Genomic DNA, 21,441 nt, shown 5'->3' on the forward strand with positions numbered 1-21,441 from the left:
CACTTAACACTTACCTGTACTTACCTGCAAAACCTTTACCACACATACACCTTTACCATTCAAGCGTTTACAAAATAAAACAAATAATACTTACCTTTAAAACCTTCACCACGCATATATATTTACAATTCATGCCTTTAGAACAAAAGTCGTTGTAAAGGCATGCATGGTAAAGGTATAGTTGTAGTAAAGGCATACGTGGTAAAGGCATATTCATGGTAATGGCATTGTTGTAAATGCATTTCGTGGTAAATGCATAGTTGTAAACGATGTTTCCCGTCCACACTAGTCTCAGGCACCCCAAAGGCTATATTTTTGCAAGTCCCAGTGGCCCACTGGCCTGGAACAGACTTACTCGACCCAATGGCAGCTGGCAATCTAAGGCGGACCGGCATCCTCGGTGCAAGCCGTGGCCTCCTAACTCTGAAGGCCTGCTTCCTCTTGCAGTTTCTTCCCTGATGAAAAGGGCTCCTCAGTCTCCAGACGCCCTGCTTCAATGTCGGATGTCTGTGTCCAGCTCCAGCGGTGATCCGCAAGTGTTCCTCCTGGCTCTACGGTGGTCCCCTTCTCCTGGTCTCACAGGACATCGCAGACCTCAGCCAGTCCACAGCAATGGCTTTGTCTTCATGCCCACCCCCTCGCCTGGCAACACAGGGGGGTCATTGTCTTGTTCTTCACCACGGTCGATGGCCCACACTTCATGGTGGCCCCTTCCTTGTCAGTATGGAGTTGTCGACCTGGTCTCAGACATGGGTGGCGACCCGCACTTCTCAGTCATCTCCCTCTTCTGCCACACGGAGGCCTTTGACCTGCTTGCAGCCATGGATGACAGCCCTCACTTCACAATTGTATTTTTCTCTGCAGCATGTGATTGCTGACCTGGCCTCAGTCATAGGCGAGGGTCCACACTTCACAGTGGTCCCTAATCTCTAGCACACAGGGTCTCTGACCTGCTTGCAGACATGGGCAACAACCTGCACTTCACAGTGGCAATCTCTTCAGCAAGACGAGGATCACCGATCTGGTCTCAGTCATGGACAAAGGCTCACACTTTAGAGGCCCCCTCTGCCCAACCTGCTTTTAGCCACAGACAAGGGCCTGCACTTCACAGTGATGCCACCACTCTGCCACACGGTTGTCTTTGACTCGGCCGTGGACACTGGCAATGGCCCACACTCTGCCAAGGTCCTGACAGGGCAGCTTGTCTCACACTTCACCCACCAAAACCCAATCGCCAGGATACCTCCTGGGCCTTGCTGTGTCCAGGTCCTTTCTTCCTCATCACAGAGTCTGCTAGGGAGATGGTTGGTGCTCTAGGTCAGTGGGCTTGACTTTCAGGATGATGGTCCCTTACCCAGCAGGGACACTGGTGACGTTAGTTCCCAGTCCTGTTTTCAGCAGCTAGAAGTCTTAGTGTCCTTCCTTCTCCTGATGAGACAGTGCTGTACAACAAGTATGGGGCTCATGCTCTCACTTTTATGTTAGTTAAGACATATGTGATTTAGTGTCTGACCTTTGAAATTCGTGTTGGGGGTATCGGATCTTTTGAAATGCCATCTTCTGTACACAGCCCTTTGTCAGATGGACCGTCTGCCACAGCAGGAGAGGTTCTAATTCGGATTGACACAAAACACAGGCAAAGGGAACAATGTCTGGTGGTCAGCCTACACTGAATTAAACCCCATAAAGGTTCAAAGCCTTCCTCTCTCGCAGGATTCCCTGGTAGTGCCAACCTTATCAGCCCCACTATCTATCTGACACTGAGCTCAGGCCCCACTGACCAGCAATTCTTCCTAGAATGAAAAAGACCTTTGACGATGCACTGCTCCTCTCCCTTCAGTGTGTGTGTCCCACTGCAGCCCTTAGGAATGTGAGAAATACACATCTCATGTCTGCAGGTTGCAGTCTTCACTTCTCCATAGCTGGGTCCAAACTGAGGTGGCATGGTGTGCACAAGAATGATGGACTTGGATGCAGCCTGTGTAATTACCACTGTCTGAGATTAATTCAAGCATTCTATCCATCACCTTTTGTATACTTTTGTGTGTCGTTCTAAGGTGACAGACATGTCAAGACGTGGGTCCTGTGCACACTTTGTCACTGGAGCCAAGCTATATGTGGCTGATGAGCCGGCCATGGGTTGCTTGTGTTCCAGTTCGGGGAGGACCTGGCCTGGCAGTTCAGACTGGACTTTTCCCATTGGAGTAGGGTCAAGACTGATTTCCATATGGATGGGTCCAAACTGGGGTGGCATGGTGTGCAAAACAATGATGGGCTAGGATGCAGCCAGAGTAAATACCAGTGACTAATTCAAGCATTCCATCCATCCTTTTTAGAACGAGCCTGCAGGCAGCGTGCATGCGCAGTCGCTTGACGGCCTATTGTGTCTAATGAAAAACCTCTAAAAACGATATTTTAGCCCGTCCATTCACTTACCGTTCGTTGGCATCCTTATCACTCTTCTTTGCTGCCTTCTAATGTGGCAGGGTGTACAAAGCGTCTCCGTGGCTTCTCTCTCTCGTGTTTTGTCTGTATCGGCTCTAGTCTGCCTATTAGCAAAGCGGGCCCTGTCCCTGGTTTGTGTTCCTTTTTACTTACTGATTTTCTGGTTGCCTCTTCCTACCTTGGCAGGTATTACCTACCTTGTCCGTCTTCCATGCTACAGTCCTCACAAACTGAGCCATCGTTGCTCGTGCGCGGCATTTCTCCCAGCTCAGAAAAGAAACTCAGCCCCACCCTACGTGCCCCACAGGAAGTAGAATAACACCTGCCCATAAAGGTGTGAAATAGACACCAGGACTTCCTGTGTTTTTTTTTTTCTTTCTGTTGCGTGCGGACGTGCACCCACTGTTAAACAAGTAGTACGTTTTTGAAAATCTTCCTATGTATTTTTTCAGTTTTAAGTGTATGGCCTGGTCTGGCGGCAGAACTTTGTTAGTTTATTTGCAGCCTTTATCATATGCTGACCCCACCTCACTACGAGCAGCGGGGATGCAGTTTGGCCCTGCAGCGCGCTTTGATTGGGGCTTCTTGGTTGCCTAGCAACGGAGATGGATGCTGGAAGTGGTATTGTACATATGTAAGAACACGCCCTTCCCTGTGTATTTTTGAGCAACACCATGGAGGTAAACAGGCGTGCAGACGGAGATATATTGAGGTCTCCTCATCTGAGGAGGAAAATGTCACGGATGGGTGCCGGAGAGGGGACCTCCCACGGTTTGTTAGCCCTGCAGAAAATCATTAATACATCAGTGGAAGCTGCATTTGCAGCTCCGGAGGGTGCTCCCTCAGCTAAGGCCCCTAGGGTTTTATCTGCAGATCCTGATGCTGACCACTCAGGCAGTGCTTAATTTGTAAATAAAAAGGTACCGGTGCCCAAAGCTCTCCTCTGAAACACACAGCTGCTGCAATTCAATGTGCGAGCACGGAATACCGAGGCAGAGCATCTTGAATCCACTTCGGATCTCTTTACCCCCTTCGCTGCCAGGCCTTTTCCCCCTCAGGTGGCAGGCCTTTTTTTGGCTATTTGGGGCAGTTCGCGTTTAGGCCCTCATAACTTTTTGTCCATATAAGCTACCCACGCCAAATTTGCGTCCTTTTTGTCCAACGTCCTAGGGCTTCTGGAAGTACCCAGAGTTTGTGGGTTCCCCTGAAGAGACCAAGACATTTGCCAAAATACATCGAAAATTTCGTTTTTTTTCAAAAAAAGGCAAAAAAGGGCTGCAGAAGAAGGCTTGTGGTTTTCCCCCTGAAAATGGCATCAACAAAGGGTTTGCAGTGCTACAATCACCATCTTCCCAGCTTTCAGGAACAGGCAGACTTGAATCATAAAACCCAATTTTTCAACACAATTTTGGCATTTTACTGGGACATACCCCATTTATACAATTTTTTTGTGCTTTCAGCCTCTTTCCAGGTAGTGATAGAAATAGATGTGAAACCAATGCTGGATCCCGGAAAGCTAAACATTTCTGAAAAGTAGAGAACATTCTGAATTCAGCAAGGGGAAATTTGTGTAGATCCTACCAGGGTTTCCGACAGAAAATAACAGCTGAAATTAAAAAATATTGAAATTGAAGTGAAAAAAACAGCCATTTTCCCCACGTTTTACTCTGTAACTTTTTCCTGCGATGTCAGATTTTTGAAAGCAATATACCGTTACGTCTGCTGGACTCTTCTGGTTGCGGGGATATATAGGGCTTGTAGGTTCATCAAGAACCCTAGGTATCCAGAGGCAATAAATGAGCTGCACCTTGCAATAGGTTTTCATTCTATACCGGGTATACAGCAATTCATTTGCTGAAATATAAAGAGTGAAAAATAGGTATCAAGGAAACCTTTGTATTTCCAAAATGGGCACAAGATAAGGTGTTGAGAAGCAGTGGTTATTTACACATCTCTGAATTCCCGGGGTGCCCATACTAGCATGTGAATTACAGTTTCTCAAATAGACGTCTTTTTTACACACTGTCTTACATTTGGAAGGAAAACATGTAGAGAAAGACCAGGGGCAATAACACTTGTTTTGCTATTCTGTGTTCCCCCAAATCTCCCGATAAAAATGGTACCTCACTTGCGTGGGTAGGCTAATGCTCGTGACAGGAAACGCAACATGAACACATCACATTTTTACATTGTAATCTGACGTGTTGTTTGCAAAGTGCCTAGCTGTAGATTTTGGCCTCTAGCTCAGCTGGAACCTAGGGAAACCTACCAAACCTGTGCATTTTTGAAAACTAGACACCTAGGGGAATCCAAGATGGGGTGACTTGTGGGGCTCTCTCTAGGTTCTGTTACTCAGAATCCTTTGCAAACCTTAAAATTTGGACAAAAAACACTTTTTCCTCACATTTCGGTGACAGAAAGTTCTGGAATCTGAGAGGAGCCACAAATTTCCTCCCACCCAACGTCCCCCCAAGTCTCCCGATAAAAATTATACCTCACTTGGGTGGGTAGGCCTAGTGCCCGCGACAGGAAATGCCCCAAAACACAATGTGGACACATCACATTTTCCCAAAGAAAACAGAGCTCTTTTTTGCAAAGTGCCTACCTGTGGATTTTGGCCTCTTGCTCAGCCGGCACCTAGGAAAACCTACCAAACCTGTGCATTTTTTAAAACTAGACACCTAGGGGAATCCAAAATGGGGTGACTTGTGGGGCTCTCACCAGGTTCTGTTACCCAGAATCCTCTGCAAACCTCAGAATTTAGCTAAAAAAACACTTTTTCCTCACATTTCGGTGACAGAAATTTCTGCAATCTGAGAGGAGCCACAAATTTCCTTCCACCCAGCGTCCCCCCAAGTCTCCCGATAAAAATTATACCTCACTTGGGTGGGTAGGCCTAGTGCCCGAGACAGGAAATGCCCCAAAACACAACGTGGACACATCACATTTTCCAAAGAAAACAGAGCTGTTTTTTGCAAAGTGCCTACCTGTGGATTTTGGCCTCTTGCTCAGCCGGCACCTAGGGAAACCTACCAAACCTGTAAATGTTTGAAAACTAGACACCTAGGGGATTCCAAGATGGGGAGACTTGTGGGGCTCTCACCAGGTTCTGTTACCCAGAATCCTTTGCAAACCTCAAACCTTGGCTAAAATATACTTTTTCCTCACATTTTGGTGACAGAAAGTTCTGGAATCTGAGAGGAGCCACACATTTCCTTCCACCCAGCGTTCCCCCAAGTCTCCCAATAAAAATGATACCTCACTTGTGTGGGTAGGCTTAGTGCCAGCGACAGGAAATGACCCAAAACACAACCTGGACGCATCAAAATTATCAAATACAAAACTGTTTTTTTTTGCCGGGGGGGGGGCACCTGCGGTTTTGGTCCTGGGCTCAGTATCCATATAGGGAAACCTACAAAACCTAAACATTTCTGAAAACTAGACACCCGAGGGAGTCAAGGAAGGTATGACTTGCGTTGATCCCCCAGTGTTTTCTTACCCAGAATCCATTGCAAACCTCAAAATTTCACTAAAAAACACTTTTTCTTCACATTACGGTGACAGAAAGTTCTGGAACCTGAGAGGAGCCACAAATTTCCTTCCATCGGGCGTTCCCCCAAGTCTCCCGATAAAAATGATACCTCACTTGTGTGGGGGCCCAGGTGCCTGCAACAGAAAAAGGCCAAAAACCTGTAGAGATTGAGGGGAAAGCACAGCAAGTTGATAAGCACATATTTTTCTTTCATACATCTTTAGGCTAACTCTGCTTTGGGGACCCACACAAGTGAGGTATCATTTTACTTTGGAGACTGCGGGAAACGCTGCAGAGTAGGAATTTTGTGACGGAGCGGTGATCCTACAAATAAAAGTCAGGAAAATAATATTTTTAAAAGCAAATTTTGAGGTTTGCAGAGGAGTCTGGGTAAGAAAAATTTGGGGGATCCATGCAAGCCACACCTCGCTGGACTCCTTGGGGTGTCTAGTTTAAAAAAATGTCTGGGTTTGGTAGGTTTCCCTAGATGAAGGCCGCACCCGGGACCAAAAGCATAGGTGCCCCCCTCCCCCCAAACACAGGTAGTTTTGTAATATATCATTTTGATGTGTCCACGTACTTCTGTGATGTTCCAAACACTAAAATTGTGAAAAGAAACGCACTTAGGTTATGGTAAAAAAGACCCCTCACCCACCAACCAAGTTGGTGGCATGCTTCATCATCGGGGTCCCACCTGAGACACCTAGCGTGTCACAGGTGTGCTGCGACCCCTGATTACAGCGGAGCAGGTTTTGTCATTTTTACCACACATACTGGTTGGATTTGACACAAGGGTGAGTGATGGTTCAGTGGATAAAATGTTATTAACAAGACATTTCACAAAAATGAAATGCACTGTTAATAACTGAAAGGCCAAAAAACTGAACCAATGACTCACAGCTTGTGAGCTACAAAAGCCGCGTCAAGGCACCAACCGCTTTACAGTCCATTCACACACCTTTCATACATGAGATGCACAAGACCATTCACGCCGCCAGCCACGGGCCCAGCACTTTACAACACTCACATCGGCAGACAGCGCCCATCACTTACATACTCCCACATGCCTGATACAGCAATCACACTAGCTGATGGGAGTGTGTGGACTGACGTTTGGCTGGCACCGCCAGCCCGGTGCCACTCGACACACACTGCCAGCCAAGAGCCACCCCACGCACCCCACCTGCCAAGCGCCACTCCACACACACCGCCTGCCAAGCGCCACCCCATGCACACTGCCAGCCAAGCGCCACCCCACACACATCGCCAGCCAAGCGCCACCCCACGCACACCGCGAGCCAAGTGCCACCCAATGCACACCGCCAGCCAAGCACCACCCCACGCACACCGCCAGCTAAGCGCCACCCCACACACACCGCCATCACTTTTTTTTTGTTTATAAACAACAAAGACACCACTAATTATAAAATAAGTACAAAACTACAAACACAAAAGCTCTAACTGAAAACATGACAGAAATGTGAAACTGAACATTTGAAAATATAAAACAGGCAGTTTACGCTCACGGTATTTCCCCAAATCTTTTTGGGGTGCGGTAACTCCTGAAACAGCTGGCCACACACAGCCCAGGCTTTGAAGGGCAATCGAGGAAGTACATCTGGCTCTCTCTCCAGATACCTGTTTGGGCACATACTCTACATTTCTTAGTGGGCAAGTCTTTTTTGGGAGTGGGGGGAATGTGATCCGGAAAGTGGCGATCTTTCAATCTAGCCACATCCTCCAACACTGCTACTCTAGGAACTCTTGCGTGTTCCACCACGATAAGGCTCTCTATTACTGACTCCTGAAATTTAACAAATTTCATCCTTGACTCAGGTGATCAATCCTTGAACACAATAAAAGCATTAAAAGTTGCCAAATTAAATAAATGTATGGCCAACTTTTTATACTACACGTAAGACTTACGAAGAGCAGTGTAAGGTTCCAACCTCTGATCTACTCTATCAACACCACCCATGTGCTTATTGTAGTCCAAAATGGACGCAGGTTTGCGCACTTCGGCAACCTGACCCCAAACAGTCACAGGAGAAGTACTCTCATCATGGATGTTAGATAGCATGTACACATCCCTCCTTTCTGAAAATTTCAGAGCGAGCAGCTCATTATTCTGCCAGGCACTGCACTGTCCCCTCTCAAGTTTTTTACAGACAGGCTCCCTTGGATAGCCTTTCCGGTTAGAACGGATTATGCCACAAGACACAGTGTCCACTCTAAACAACTCCTTTAACAACTGCACTCCAGTGTAGAAATTATCTACGTACAAATGGTGACCTTTGTTAAACAGTCGTCTACCAAGTTCCCACACAATTTTCTCGCTAACTCCAAAAGTGGGCGGACAACCTTGGGGGTCAATACTGGAATCCCTACTAGTGTAGACCCAGAAATTACACACATATCCTGTACTACTTTCTGACAGCATATACAATTTAATTCCCCCCATCCCCGACTGCGGGGCGTGGGAGGGAGGCCCACGGGAAGCGCTAGCGCGCCCCCTGTGGGCCGGGTGCAGGGCGAGCTGGTCTCGTCCCAGGCACACGGCAACCGTGTGCCTGGACGAGACCAGCTCGCCTGGGGCATGGGAGGGGTTAATCCATTTACAGCCACTCACTGCTCCTTCAGCCCACTCTTACAGCTTTCTGCTTTCTCTCTGTGTGATGCTTTTTCGTTTTATCTTCCTCCGTCTTTTCCATACGTGTCTTTTACTCTCAGTAAATGCTTGAGGCAGGAAAATAAGTGCCGGTGCCCCGCACCGGAAACCACCACCTCAAATTAAGCACTGCACTCAGGCGAGGAGGAGATCAGAGGCAAATACACTGAGGCCTCAGATTTAAAGGACCTGCTAAAGCATTTTGGGGAAAATCCTTTGTCCCCAGACAGGGAATCTAGTGTAGGATGATGATTTTTTTCCTTCCAAAAAAAAGAAAAAAAAAGATCCTGAGTTCCTTTAATTTTATAAGCTGATTGGGGGACTTGTGGTTAGAGAATTGGTAGATCTGGCGAAGTCAGGGTTTCCCCGGTTTCTTGCTAAACGTTATCCTCTTCAGAATTTTGATGAGGGATTTCCAGCTTCCGTGAAGGTTGATTCCCTGATGGCGGGTCTAGTTCCATTATTTCAGAGGAGGTTTCCCTGACCAGGTGGAGAAGAAGGCTGAGGGGACAATCGAGTGGGCATATTCAGCCATGATCTTTGCTCTTCGTGGAAGGGAGTCCGTGGAGAGGCAAGTAAGTCCAGCCATGGAGCCCCATGTTTCCAATTCCTTTTTTCGGTTTCTTCAAGGTTTCTCACCTTGAAAGTCTTTTTTCCGGTGGCTATTTCATCAGGATTGAGGCTGGGGTAACAAGCACTGGCAAAGCCAGTAGGGTTCGCTTATACGAATTCTATTGACGTTGTCAATGTGTTTTTACAAATTGCAGAGCAGTTGAGCTGCTGTGAAATATAACTTAAGGTAAACAAAAGTGCTATGATATGGACAATGCTGGCCTGGTCATAGTGCTTTTTTTTTATTTTTAGCCATGTTATACATACATACAAATAAGGTGAAAAAACATTCAGAGGGCCCAGGAACACTGGTATTGACCAAAGTGTGGAGGGACACTGCAGCCAGCAGTCAGCCAGAAGACCCCAAGGCCCTTCCTAGAGCCACCAACTGCGTGTCTCTCCAGTAGTGACAAAGAAGGAAGCAGGAGGAGGTGGGAGGGATGGGAAGTAAGCAGGACAGGTGGGAGGGACGGGGGCAACAAAGAAGGAAATGGGAGGGATGGGGCAACAAAGAAGGAAGCAGGAGGGGGTGGGAGGGATGGGTGCAACAAATAAGGATGCGGGAGGGGTGGGAGTGAGGGGCATGCAACAATGGAGGGGGTGGCCTGGGGTAAGCAATAAAGACAGAAGAGGGGATGGGCGGGACGTGGATCACAAGATGTCTTTGCAAACCAGACAGTGACCTAAAAACTGCCAGTCTAAAGTGGCAAAATGGTGTGTGTCTGCCGTTTTCAAAAATGGTGATGCTGGAATGGTGATTTTTGTCGAACAAAGGAACGTGTGGGTCACAGGGAATGAAGTTTGCTGGAGGTGACTGACAACTAATTGGGGCCTGTTAGCAGGCACACTGTGGCAGTGCCAGTCCTTCATCCTTGGGCTTTTTCTCAGACCAGCAAGCGCAGCAGCTGGGGGGTGGCACGCGTGGGCAGCTCAGAGCGCATACAGGACACAGTGACTGTTAGCAGTATGGCAACAATCCCTTCAACCCCCTGGGGTGGAGAGCATGACATCTTTGTACCATTAATAATGCAAGTTCTGCCTTTAGTTGGCCCTGCTTCTTCAGATATTAGCATTTTCTATTTGAAATATTTGGTATCATTCATTAAATGTAAACTTATGAATTTTAAAAGCGGTTGGCCTTTATATCCCATAACATGTTGAATCTTTATTATGTATATGAAGCAGATTGTGGAGTGACTGGATACATGAATAGACATGAGGCATATTCAGGGTCAGCTGGACGCCTGGGTGGAGGGAAGCCCAGAGCGCAGTAGTTTGACCCTTCCCATCACAATGTAATGCAGTAGCGAAGGTCTTGTGTCCTGCATGAGGGTTGGAGTACAGCGGTCTACAGTGCATGGAGGGGGAAATATGTGCTCGAAGATGCTCCTGTTTTTCTCTACTAGGTGGCCTGCCTTTCACTAAATACACAGGCTTGGGGGTAACACATTTTTTATGTTTCCCTGTTTTGAAGTTAAAGGAGCAAAGGCTTAATGTGGTTTATTTAGGCAGGAGCTGGGAACCCTGGATGAAAGCACGTGCCGTCTGCTTCTAGCACACACCAGTAATAAATGCACATTAACCTAATTTGTGATGGTCCAAGCCTGCTGTCCACAACAGCACTGGCATTATGCTGCCAAAGAGATGCTAATCTGAGTGCAAATGATATGTTTCAGCTGACCCCATAGGGTATAACCGCACGAGGGCAAAGCTGGGAGCACTGTTGAAAGTGAGGCTCTGGGTCTAGAATCGTAACGGCTGCATCAAACATTTAAAGAGCTAGGGTTTCAGGCCAATAAATGAAAGCGCAGCGGGGAGTGAAGGTGAGGCTGCTTTTGGCACATGGAATGGGAAAGAAGACTGCTGATGCACTTATAAGGAGTGCTAGCTCAGAAATGCCAAAAAGGTACCTTCACAGTGAAGTAGCCAATAGAAGGACACTGGCCAGTAGCCAGTGGCCAGTGACCAGAAGCTGTACTTGGTCTAGGCTCCAAGCTGGGCAAAGCAAGAGCAAAAGTGAAAGAAGATGATCTGGAGACTACATGCTGGCCAATCAGAAGCACACAAATTAGAGCGGCGTTGGAACAAACCAGTGGTAAGTTCAGGTAAGTAAGGGGTAAATTCTAAGCCCCTTTGAAGATTTTTTTTTTAATTACAAAAGACTTTGCAAGCACAGCACAAGCGCTGTGCAGGCGAAACTTAAAAATATTGGCTTTATATCTCGATCCCTTTCTGAAGATCTTTCCAGATAAATCAGGTTTGCAGCCAGACCCCTTCCCAAGATCTTTTCCTCTTTTCACGTAAGTCAAGACCTTATTCTACCTTCTGTCTATCTTTCTATTCCTTCAGAACAGGAAAGTCTCTAGCATTCCTTGGACTTGGGCAGGGCTCTTACTATCTATTTGGAAAGGATGGCTTTTGCCCATAAAATGGATTTTCGGTTCATTTCTTTTGGCTTGTGCAGTAGAGATCGATGTTCTACAGTTCCCACCTTGAGTAGGTGGATAAAGACTGTAATTTCTTTGCCATACCAGAACTCAAGTATATGTCTGCCTGTGGTCCTGCAAGGCTGCTCTACTAGAGGAGTCTTTTGAGACAGTGCCTATTTAAAGGGCCCTCATTGAAGGACACAGGTGTGGCTTCAATATGGTCGAGTCCTCACACCTTTGTTTCTCATTTTACGCTTTGGATGGGAATTTTGTTTTCAGCATCTTTTGGGTCTGATGTGCTGTCAGCATTGGAATGATTGTGAGTTCCTCCTGTTGGTTCGGGTTCAGTAAAACACATGGTGGTGCAGATTTTTGTCTCAGTTACCAATTTCCTTCCGTGGGTTGGTGGCTTGGGTATACGCTCAGCTTATGGGGACTGATGGGTGAGGTAGGTAATGACCTTGTTACTTATCAGTAATCTTCATTACTCAGTGTCATAGTCTTCCTCGCCACAGTCCTACTTTCCTTCCCTACCCTCCCTTCAGTGGTGGGTGAGAGGAAATCGAATTTTCGTTTTTGAATATTAGATCCCTGCCCCCATTTTATCTTTGCTTGCCTCGCTTTCATTCTAAGCCTTTTTTAACCCAGATGTTTAACCTATCTGTCCACGGCAGAATATCCAGATGCATGGAAGTAAGTGTTGACACTCCCCTTAGTAAAAATAAAAGCGGGTACAGACGTCACAACTCTACCAAACTCTCTGCCTTTCTTCAAACCAATAACTTGCTAGGCTCTTCTCACATTGGATTTAGATCTAATAATAGTACTGAATCCACATTGCTTGCCGAATTCGACAATATCAGATTAGAAGTAGATCAGGGCAAGGCTGCTGTCCTGAGCCTACTTGATCTATCCACAGTGTTTGATAGGGTGTCCCACTACCTATTGATAAAAAAAATTGAGGTAGGGATTTCCTGTGAAGCCCTAAAATGATTTGGCTCCTTCCTGAGTGAGAGAAGTCAGTCGGTGCAGTTGGACACATTTAGGTCATCTCCCTGCACCTCCAAATGCCGAGCCCCATTCTTTTCAATGTGTACACCTCTTCCATTGTGAAAATCGTCAGAAAATAATCAGTTCTTATACGGATGATACCCAACTGGTAATTTCAATAGGGGACAAACACCAGGAAGCTAGGGAACATCTTACTAGTTGCTTAATGGAGGTGTCAAGTTGGATGAGAGCTCTCTGAATGCTGAAAAGACAGAAATACTGCTTTTTGGCAGAGCTGGACAGATTTGGGACGCCTCTTGGTGGCCAGCTGCCCCAGGCTCAGCCCTTGAGCCTAAGAAAGTAGCAAGAAATAACCTAGGCCCAGTATACTACATATTAAAATAGAATTCTACAATCCACCCTGTAACTTGCGATCTCAGAGCCTAGTACTAGCTAAAACAATGCGTATTAAAAAAGTAAGGACAGGGGGCCGATCCTTTTCCTGTTTAGCAGGGGTCCAATGGAACTCACTGCCCCTTGATATCCGTCTTATGGAGGACCATATTACCTTCAGGACAAACGTGGCTTTTTCCAGATGAATCTCTGTCTAGCTGTATTCTTTGCCCTATATTATCTCACCTTTTGACACTTAAGTTTTCAGTGAATTTAGGGCTGTGATATCCCTTAAGGGAAGAGTGTTGCACTCTGTAAATTCTTGAAATAAACAGACACGGCTAGCTCAAGGGAAACAGGGTGGTGCTGCGCGTGGGGGTGAGAAGAACTCCAAAAATATTTAATAATAAGCGTTATGATTGGCGCTCCCAGGCAGACTGGGAGCCTGTGCCTGCTATCTCCAGCCCGACAACACAGTGCCGGGCTGGAGAGAGCATAGTGCGCATGTGTGTTTGGCCGGCCCAAGACGACTGGCCAAACATACACGCGCACCAAGGGGGAGTTCACAGCACTCCCCCTCTGTCCCTGTCATGCCCGTGGCCCCGCCCCTTTTATAGTAAAAACATAATACACTCTGTTTATTATGTTTTTACTATAAAAGGTTTTGCAGCTGCTGCTGCTGGCGTGGGGGCGACGCTCCTCTGTCATAGCGGAGGAGCCGCCCCTGGAAATAAATGAAATAAGATTACCCGTAAGTAACCGAATACACCCATGCAACCCCCTTTTCGCTTACCTCTTTTGACTCAGTCCCCGATATTCTGTTTGCCTCTCTCTACCTTGCTCTGCAACCCCCGCACAAAAATATACTCAGCCCCTTCACAAGGACCCGAAAACAGTGCAACGCATGCACATGGATATACGCAATTTAAAATGCACTTATAGACACACTTGCACACACTAGTGTTACAAATCGCCCTAAACACATGCAAATATTTCCATTTTTGCGTTCATGAAAATACGTAGAAGGGTCTGGCCATGACCGTGTTCCCTCAGCATCCTTGGCCAAGAAGGAAGTGACTCATGTTACAAGAATGACGTCTTCCGGAATAAGGGCTTCTCAAAGATGCTCTGCTCATTGCTCAACTTCTGCTTGCACCACCCAGGACCTTCACCCCAGAGATATGCAGGGTTCACCAGGTTGGTAAAATTTCAAAGTTTGACACTATCCCGGCTCCATCCGGTTTGCGGATTTATGTCAGAGCCGTGGGTTTCCCCTTCCATGCATGTCACCATTGGAACACACAAGCAATAGAAGGAAACCTGAAGACGAGTTCTTGTCTGTAACTCACCCCATTCCCTCTTCCGTTACCCCCAAACCTTCTAGTCCTTCCTTTAAAATTGTGCACTTTTGCACAAAAAAATAGTATTTTTTTATTTACAAATCCCAGTGGCATCTGCCATCTCGGGTCGGTAAATAAAAAAATAAGCCACTGGCCACGGCATCATTTCGCTGGCCCGCACATGCATTCTGATGCATGCCCACGAATACTTCATCAGACATGCATGCATCACTTGTCCTTTTTAATTTATTTTGACAATGATGCACAGCATCGGGACAAAAGCCGACGGCGAAGAGCATAACCAAAAGTAATTCAGAAAGCCTATAGGTGCCAAAGACGAGACCTATGGCTTTGCCAATGCTCTTTGCATGCTGCTAAAAAGCATCATTCAACGCCCTCACTGTTCCAGTGATATAGATCATGGACACTGCTTTCAGGCTGGCATTAATAACTCTTGGAGGACCAGAGGAGTTCACTGAATGCCTATCTCAATTCCTATGCTCAGGTGCCAGACGTGGTCCTATGAATGATCCAGCCCTGACCTTAGTCCAAGACAGTTCAGAGTGATCTGCATTCGATGCTGAAGCACCACAATTCAAGCTTTCAGCTTCCACAGACTTTTCAGTAGTGCAAACAGCTCATAGCGCTACGAGGCCCAGCTTTAGCGTTGGTGGCGCTTGGTTCGGCAATCTTTGTTGTCAAGTCCTGTTTACTTCTATCTGTCATGCGTAATCCGTGGAGTGGTTTTGTTGCCCTTCTCATGGCAAATGTCGGTTGCCTGAAACAATTCCCGAACCAGGACGACCGCTCCACAAGTGACGGTTAAGCGCCCTAGCACCTGTTGCCGTTTCCTCAACTCACATTTCTTCTCACCCATCACTTTCTATATCAAACATTTCAAAGAGCCAGTCTCTCCTCCCAGCAGTCATAACACCATCTAAACAGAGTCCAGCTCTGTGCCTAGCAAAGTCAAGTTAGTAGCAGGCCATTCTGTCATTTCTTCGGTTAATGGAACACCAAATGTTTCCGCCGCCAGTTCTAGCGTCCTCAGTCTGTGTCGCCCCTGCCAACCATCACTGAGTGTTGAGGGAATGCAGCCCCTGCTCAGGCATGGACAGCTGTCTCTCAACGCACTTCGCACAGGTTCTGAATTTCTCAAAGATCGCACAGGCCACGATCATCCATTTGACATGGACCTGTCCATGTAGTGGAATCCTCGAAATTTAATCCCCAGGAGCTGAATGTCACCTGGCTGGACCGGCAATCTCCCATTCCATGGCTGTGCCAATGCTGGTGTGTGTCATTTTAATTGGCCAATAAAGTAATTTACTGATGCCTCTTTAGGCCAAGAAAGGTAATGAATCAAACAAAACTCGTGCAATGTTTTCTTAGGAGCTATTGCCAGTGTCAATACAATGAGGCCTTTTAATTGGTGTTTTGCTAAATGGCCTATCATTCTGCAACGTAACTTGTTAGTCTTGTTTTTCTGCCCTCTCCCTGGGCTTCTCCATGCATCCTTAATTCTCTACCTAACTGCCCTTGAGTAGCACATTGTATGGAATCTGAAAACCTTGCATGAAGTCAACCCACAATAACCTGGCCACTGGACCATCCGGATACCTCAACATCCAGGGGTCTCCTTTCAGCCAGTAATGCTGCAGATGTGTGAGCACCGAGCAGAGCATAGCAAGCTCACATTGTTTCGGTGGTCTTCGGACAGGGAATTGTTAGGAGTGGATCACATCCTCAAAGGTACTCTTGACATTCTTCCCTAGCTGTTCTGCATCATCACCATATGTAAGAGTAGCTGGTGGCATCTGGTGCTCCAGAACAGTCTAGCTTGGGCTTTGGAAAGTGAATGCTGGCACAGGACAGCTGCATTTGCATTTCCATAGATGAATATCTCTTGAGAGCCAGGCTTATGAAGTGGGTTGAATTCCAGTGGGTTGAAACAGGCTTAGCCAAGACCCCTGACCAAGGAGTGTGCTCAGATCTCTCCCGGCAGATTTCACTGTACGCAGTGATGGTCATGGACGAAGACGCAGCTTGATGTTAGGTGTACACAGCCTATAGAGCAATAAGAGTAAACACACTTTCTACCGTGTCCTGCCCTAGTGATAAATGTCACGCAAAATGAAGAGCGGATCCTAAATGAATTAAAACCACTCTAGACTCCGACGGTATTCCGTTTCCTAACCCAGCTTCAGTTGACTCACATTGTAACTAGAAGTACTAAACATAGAGACTCAATCCATCAGTAACGTGGCTGATTGTGAATAGTTCTAGATGTTGGGTTCTGTATCTTTCAAAATCTCAAGTATTATTTTTCTCCACAGAGATCAAGGAACAACTCAGACCAGACTTCTGATGCCTCAGGTGATGGAAGCCAGGGAGAAGGATCTAGTTTGCCAACATCAGAATCTGAAGATCAACCAGGGACAAGGCGAAAGGTGAGCATTTGGCTGCAGGAAGCCTCAAGGCATGTTTCATGTATTAAATAACAAAAAACTGAGAAATTCTGACCTCCAGTCCATTGAGTATGCACACAATTGGTTGGAAATAAACTTAATATGGTCACTGATGTAAAAAGCAAAATATACTGTTGTCGTCATCAGAAATCTTCGGATATCAAGTTCCAACGCCAAATTCTTCACAGCGCTGTTCAAACTCCCATTCCTCATCCATCACCAAGTAAATCAAGTAGTGTAGTAATATAGTGAAATCTAAAATGAATCCCCCATTGTGAACAACTGTGCTGTGAGCAGCCACAGTCTTCATCAGTCATGGGACATCCTCCTTCTACGCCTCCGTAGCGGTATCATGGAATAATGCGAGTGCTTTCACCCTCAATAGTCTCCTGCTGTTCACCTCAGTATACAAATGATCAACTGGAGGACACCGCAGCGGTAGAGGAGAATTGGGAAGAGAATCATATGGGCTTGCATTAGATGCCGACATGCTAAGCTTCCGGCTGTGGCTCACATAGAACATCTCACAAGACTACAGGTACGGAAGCCATAACAAGTATGCAATGAAACACAATCTCCTAAATATTGGAAGATTGGATTTATTTAACTTAAAAAACCAAAGGTTAAAGGGATGTTATATTTAGGCTCACATTTTAAACATACAAAACAATAGAAATTCACCTATTTTAGTTAGAGTTATCTCAAGTCACTATAACTCGTGCCCTAAGGTAACTATAACTCGCGCCCCCGCCATACACAGTTTTTCGTCAAAAATGTTACTGCAAATATTACATTGATATTATCAATGATGTTATCAAAGGTGTCATGAGTGCAGTAATTTGTGGAGTAATTAGCAGTGCATGGTGAGGACGTGAGTCATAGTTACCTTAGGGCACGAGTTATAGTTACTTGAGATATCTCTAACTATAACAGGTGAATTTCTCTGTTTTTTAAATTCTTTTTTACTAACTATAACATCCCTGTAACCTTTGTTTTTTTCAGTGAATTTCTATGTTTTTTTAAATGCGAAGTTATTTTTATTACTAGAGGTTAATCCAACCACTGCCACACACGACCCAAGGCTGTGCGGGGCAGGAGGACCTTCAGCCTAGTGAGTGACAGCACAAGACCTTGACCAGTGACTCTGTTCCGCTCTGCATCCCAATGTAAGTATAACATTGGTACCAAACATCTTGCTAGTCTTACTATTTGAAGCCATTGCATGGAGAGACCATTGCAATGCCTGTCTCTCTCTCTTCCATCCCACTCTGTGCACATCGTGCCCTGGGGAGGTGGCAGTCCCTTGGGCTGCGTGAGGGTGAGGGTGGGGGTGTGAGGGATGGGGGAGTGCTGGGCTGCACCCCGCATTAATTTTTCACAATCTGCCCCGGGGAGCGGGCGCTACCCTCCCCCGCATTTCTTTGCACATTGTGGCCCGGTTAGGTGGCGGTCTCCAGGTCTGCGGAGGGGGCCAGGACGGTCCCCCGCATTTCATTTTCACAATCTGTTCTGGGGAGGTGGTGGTCCCTAGGGCTGCGGGAGGGCCGGGTGGCCCCCCACATTTCTTTTTCACAATATGACCCGGGGAGATGGTGGCCTCTGGAGCTGCATGTTGGGGGGCAGGGGTCAGGCAGTCCCACCCCCCGCATTCAAAATCTGAGTGCCTGCGGGACCTGGCCCACCCAGGGATTGCCGTTAAACAAGCACGGAAGCCTGCGCTTGTTTTTGTTTTTTAAATTTTTTTGTTTGGGGGGGGGGAGGACGGTGTCCTTCTGGGACCCTAGCACCAGAGCTAAGGGGTCAGGGTGTCCCTACCCTGGCCCCTTTTTTTCGAGACTCGGCTGAAGCTGAATCCCAAGATGGCATCACTTTCTTATTGAAGTGTTGGCAGCCAGTCAGATCTCAGTACGAGACCGAGAGAGTTCGCGGAGCCTTCACAGCTCTATAAATACAAATTTGTTTTTTTCCTAAATATTTTGAACACTACTGAACATATTTACACCAAATAACAAAAAGGGCACTTTCAGGACTGAGAACTACCTTCCTGCCACATTTGGTGTAATTCTGTCCAGTGGTTTGGGCACTATTCCTGTTCAAAATCCCTGTGGGAATTAACATGGGAAACGCACCTTTTTTAACCCCCCTTTTTCTCAGCTCCCGCTTGATGGATCACCCTGAATCTTTTCAGAAACTAGCTGATGTGACAGTCAATTGTTTTTTGGAAAGTTCTGTGAAGATTTTTTTAACCGGCACCAAAGATATAGGCAAGTAAATAATTGGCACTAGGTAATATATATATATGTATACATATGTGTGTGTATATATATTTATATATATATATATATATATATATATATATATATATATATATATATATATATATATATATATATATATGTTTGATGGCATTAGTAGCTGCAGATACACATTCTTTGCATAAGTTTGCCATCTAGTGTTGGGCTTGTAGTGTTACAAGTTGTTTTTCTTCTAAGAAGATTTTTAGAGTCACAAGGTCAAGTGACTCCTCTTCTTGGTGATAGTGTGCATGTGCATCTTGTCCTTTGTTAGACTGTTTTCTTTCCGCCATCGGGTTCGGACGTGTTCCCTGTTGCTCCGGTAGATCTCGGTTCGGTACTATGTGAACTTCTCTATCTTTTCTGTCAGCATTGGTATTGTTTTCGAACGCATTTTCTCACTACACTTGATCCGATTGTAGGGTCGGGATTGATTAAACGCCCTTTTGGGCGCCCGCGCCCTTCTCGGGCCTACTGCGTCACAGGCGCATGGATCGAACTCCATTTCGATTCTGCCCTTGGTTCCAAGCCAAGTTCCCATACCCCGAACAACACTCAGTGTGCAACCTCTGCCTCTCTCCAGATCATAAGGGAGAAACCAGCGAGGCCAAAGACAGTGCATCAGCCTTTTCCACCGCATTTACCTTTCCTTCCTACTTCTGGACCACCTGACACTCCACCACCACCACCTTCACCCACACAGTTTTCTGCACAAACTCCTGTCTCCTCACACAGGGATTATATGGGTGACAATCCTTATAATGTGGACCCATGGGATATGTACAACTCTGACCCAATTCCATCTAATGATCCTGATCTTTATCCCACAAGGCCATCTCCACCTGAAGACACCACGGCCTATAATCAGGTCATTGCTAGAGCAGCCACATACCACAATGTGCAGCTGCACTCTGAGCCCATAGAGGATGATTTCCTATTCAACACCCTATCCTCTACACATAAGCAGTACCAATTTTTGCAGATGCTTCCAGGCATATTAAAACATGCTAACATTTTTAAAGAGCCGGCAAGGCTAGGGTACTAACACCTAGGGTGGATAAGAAATATAAAGCTGCACCATCAGATCCAATTTTTATATCACAACAATTGCCACCTGATTCCATCATGGTCAGTGCAGCTAGGAAAAGGGCAAATAGTCAGTCCACAGGGGATGCTCCTCCCCTGATAAAGAAAGCCGCAAATTCAATGCAGCAGGCAAAAGAGTGGCAACTCAAGCTGCAAATCAGTGGAGGATTGCCAACTCCCAAGCTCTTTTAGCCACGTATGACAGGGCCCATTGAGACAAAATGCAGGAGTTCCTTCAATATCTCCCTAAAGAACACCGAAAAAGGGCACAGCCGGTACTGGCAGAAGGACAGACTATTGCCAACAATCAAATTAGATCCGCACTAGACACAGTTGACACTGCAGCTAGGGGAATTAATACTAGTGGAATGATCAGAAGGCTTGCTTGGTTGCGGTCCTTAGGATTCAAAACTGAGATACAGCAAGCGGTCCTTAATATGCCATTCAATAAATAACAACCATTTGGACCTGAGGCGGATACCACCATTGAATAATTAAAAAAGGACTTCGATACAGCAAAGGCCATGGGTGCCCTTTACACAACACCTTTTCGGGGCACTTTTTGTAAGACCCCTGTTCAGATCAGGTTTTAAACTGCAAACATCAGAGGCCTCAAAGTCCCAACAAAAACACGGACAACAATATTATTCCAGGGGATCTTTCAGGGGTTCCAATTCAGAGGTAGGGGTAAATCCACTGCCACAAGAGGCGCCTCCACCTCATCAAAGCAGTGCCTTTCTCTGCATCCGCACACAGCACACATCTCCTGTGGGAGGAAGACTACAACATTTCCACCGTCTTTGGCAACTGTCAATTATCCACAATGGTTATTGTCTAGAACTCATCTCCACTCCACCAAACATTCCCCCTTGTTCACACAGGCTTTCTCTGGAACACAATGTTCTGCTAAAACAAGAGGTAGAATCTCTTCTACTCAAAGGTGCAAAGAGGCAGTACCTATCAATCAACAAGGAACACAAGTATATTCGCTATACTTCCTCATACCAAAAAGGATGGCACTCTCAAACCAATCCTCGATCTCAGACCTCTCAATCAGTATATTACCACTAGTATCACTTGCACAATATCATAAGAAAACACAATACACAGATATACTAAAACTAAAGGTACTTTATTTTCATGACAATATGCCAAAGTATCTCAGCGTGTACCCTCAGTATGAG

At 46.2% G+C, this 21,441-nt stretch overlaps 1 protein-coding gene across 2 annotated transcripts in view; it reads left to right on the top strand.

Moving 5' to 3' along the window:
- LOC138293602 (serine-rich adhesin for platelets-like) overlaps positions 1–21,441 on the top strand; it is a 620,895-nt gene that overhangs the window by 108,009 nt on the left and 491,445 nt on the right. For both annotated transcript variants that reach the window (XM_069232871.1, XM_069232872.1), the window contains exon 4: positions 16,746–16,859. In XM_069232871.1, coding sequence (XP_069088972.1) covers positions 16,746–16,859 — 114 coding nt within the window. The remainder of the gene's footprint in view (positions 1–16,745; positions 16,860–21,441) is intronic.

The sequence above is a fragment of the Pleurodeles waltl genome, chromosome 4_2 (assembly GCF_031143425.1).
Source record: "Pleurodeles waltl isolate 20211129_DDA chromosome 4_2, aPleWal1.hap1.20221129, whole genome shotgun sequence".
In the NCBI taxonomy this organism is placed as follows: domain Eukaryota; kingdom Metazoa; phylum Chordata; class Amphibia; order Caudata; family Salamandridae; genus Pleurodeles; species Pleurodeles waltl.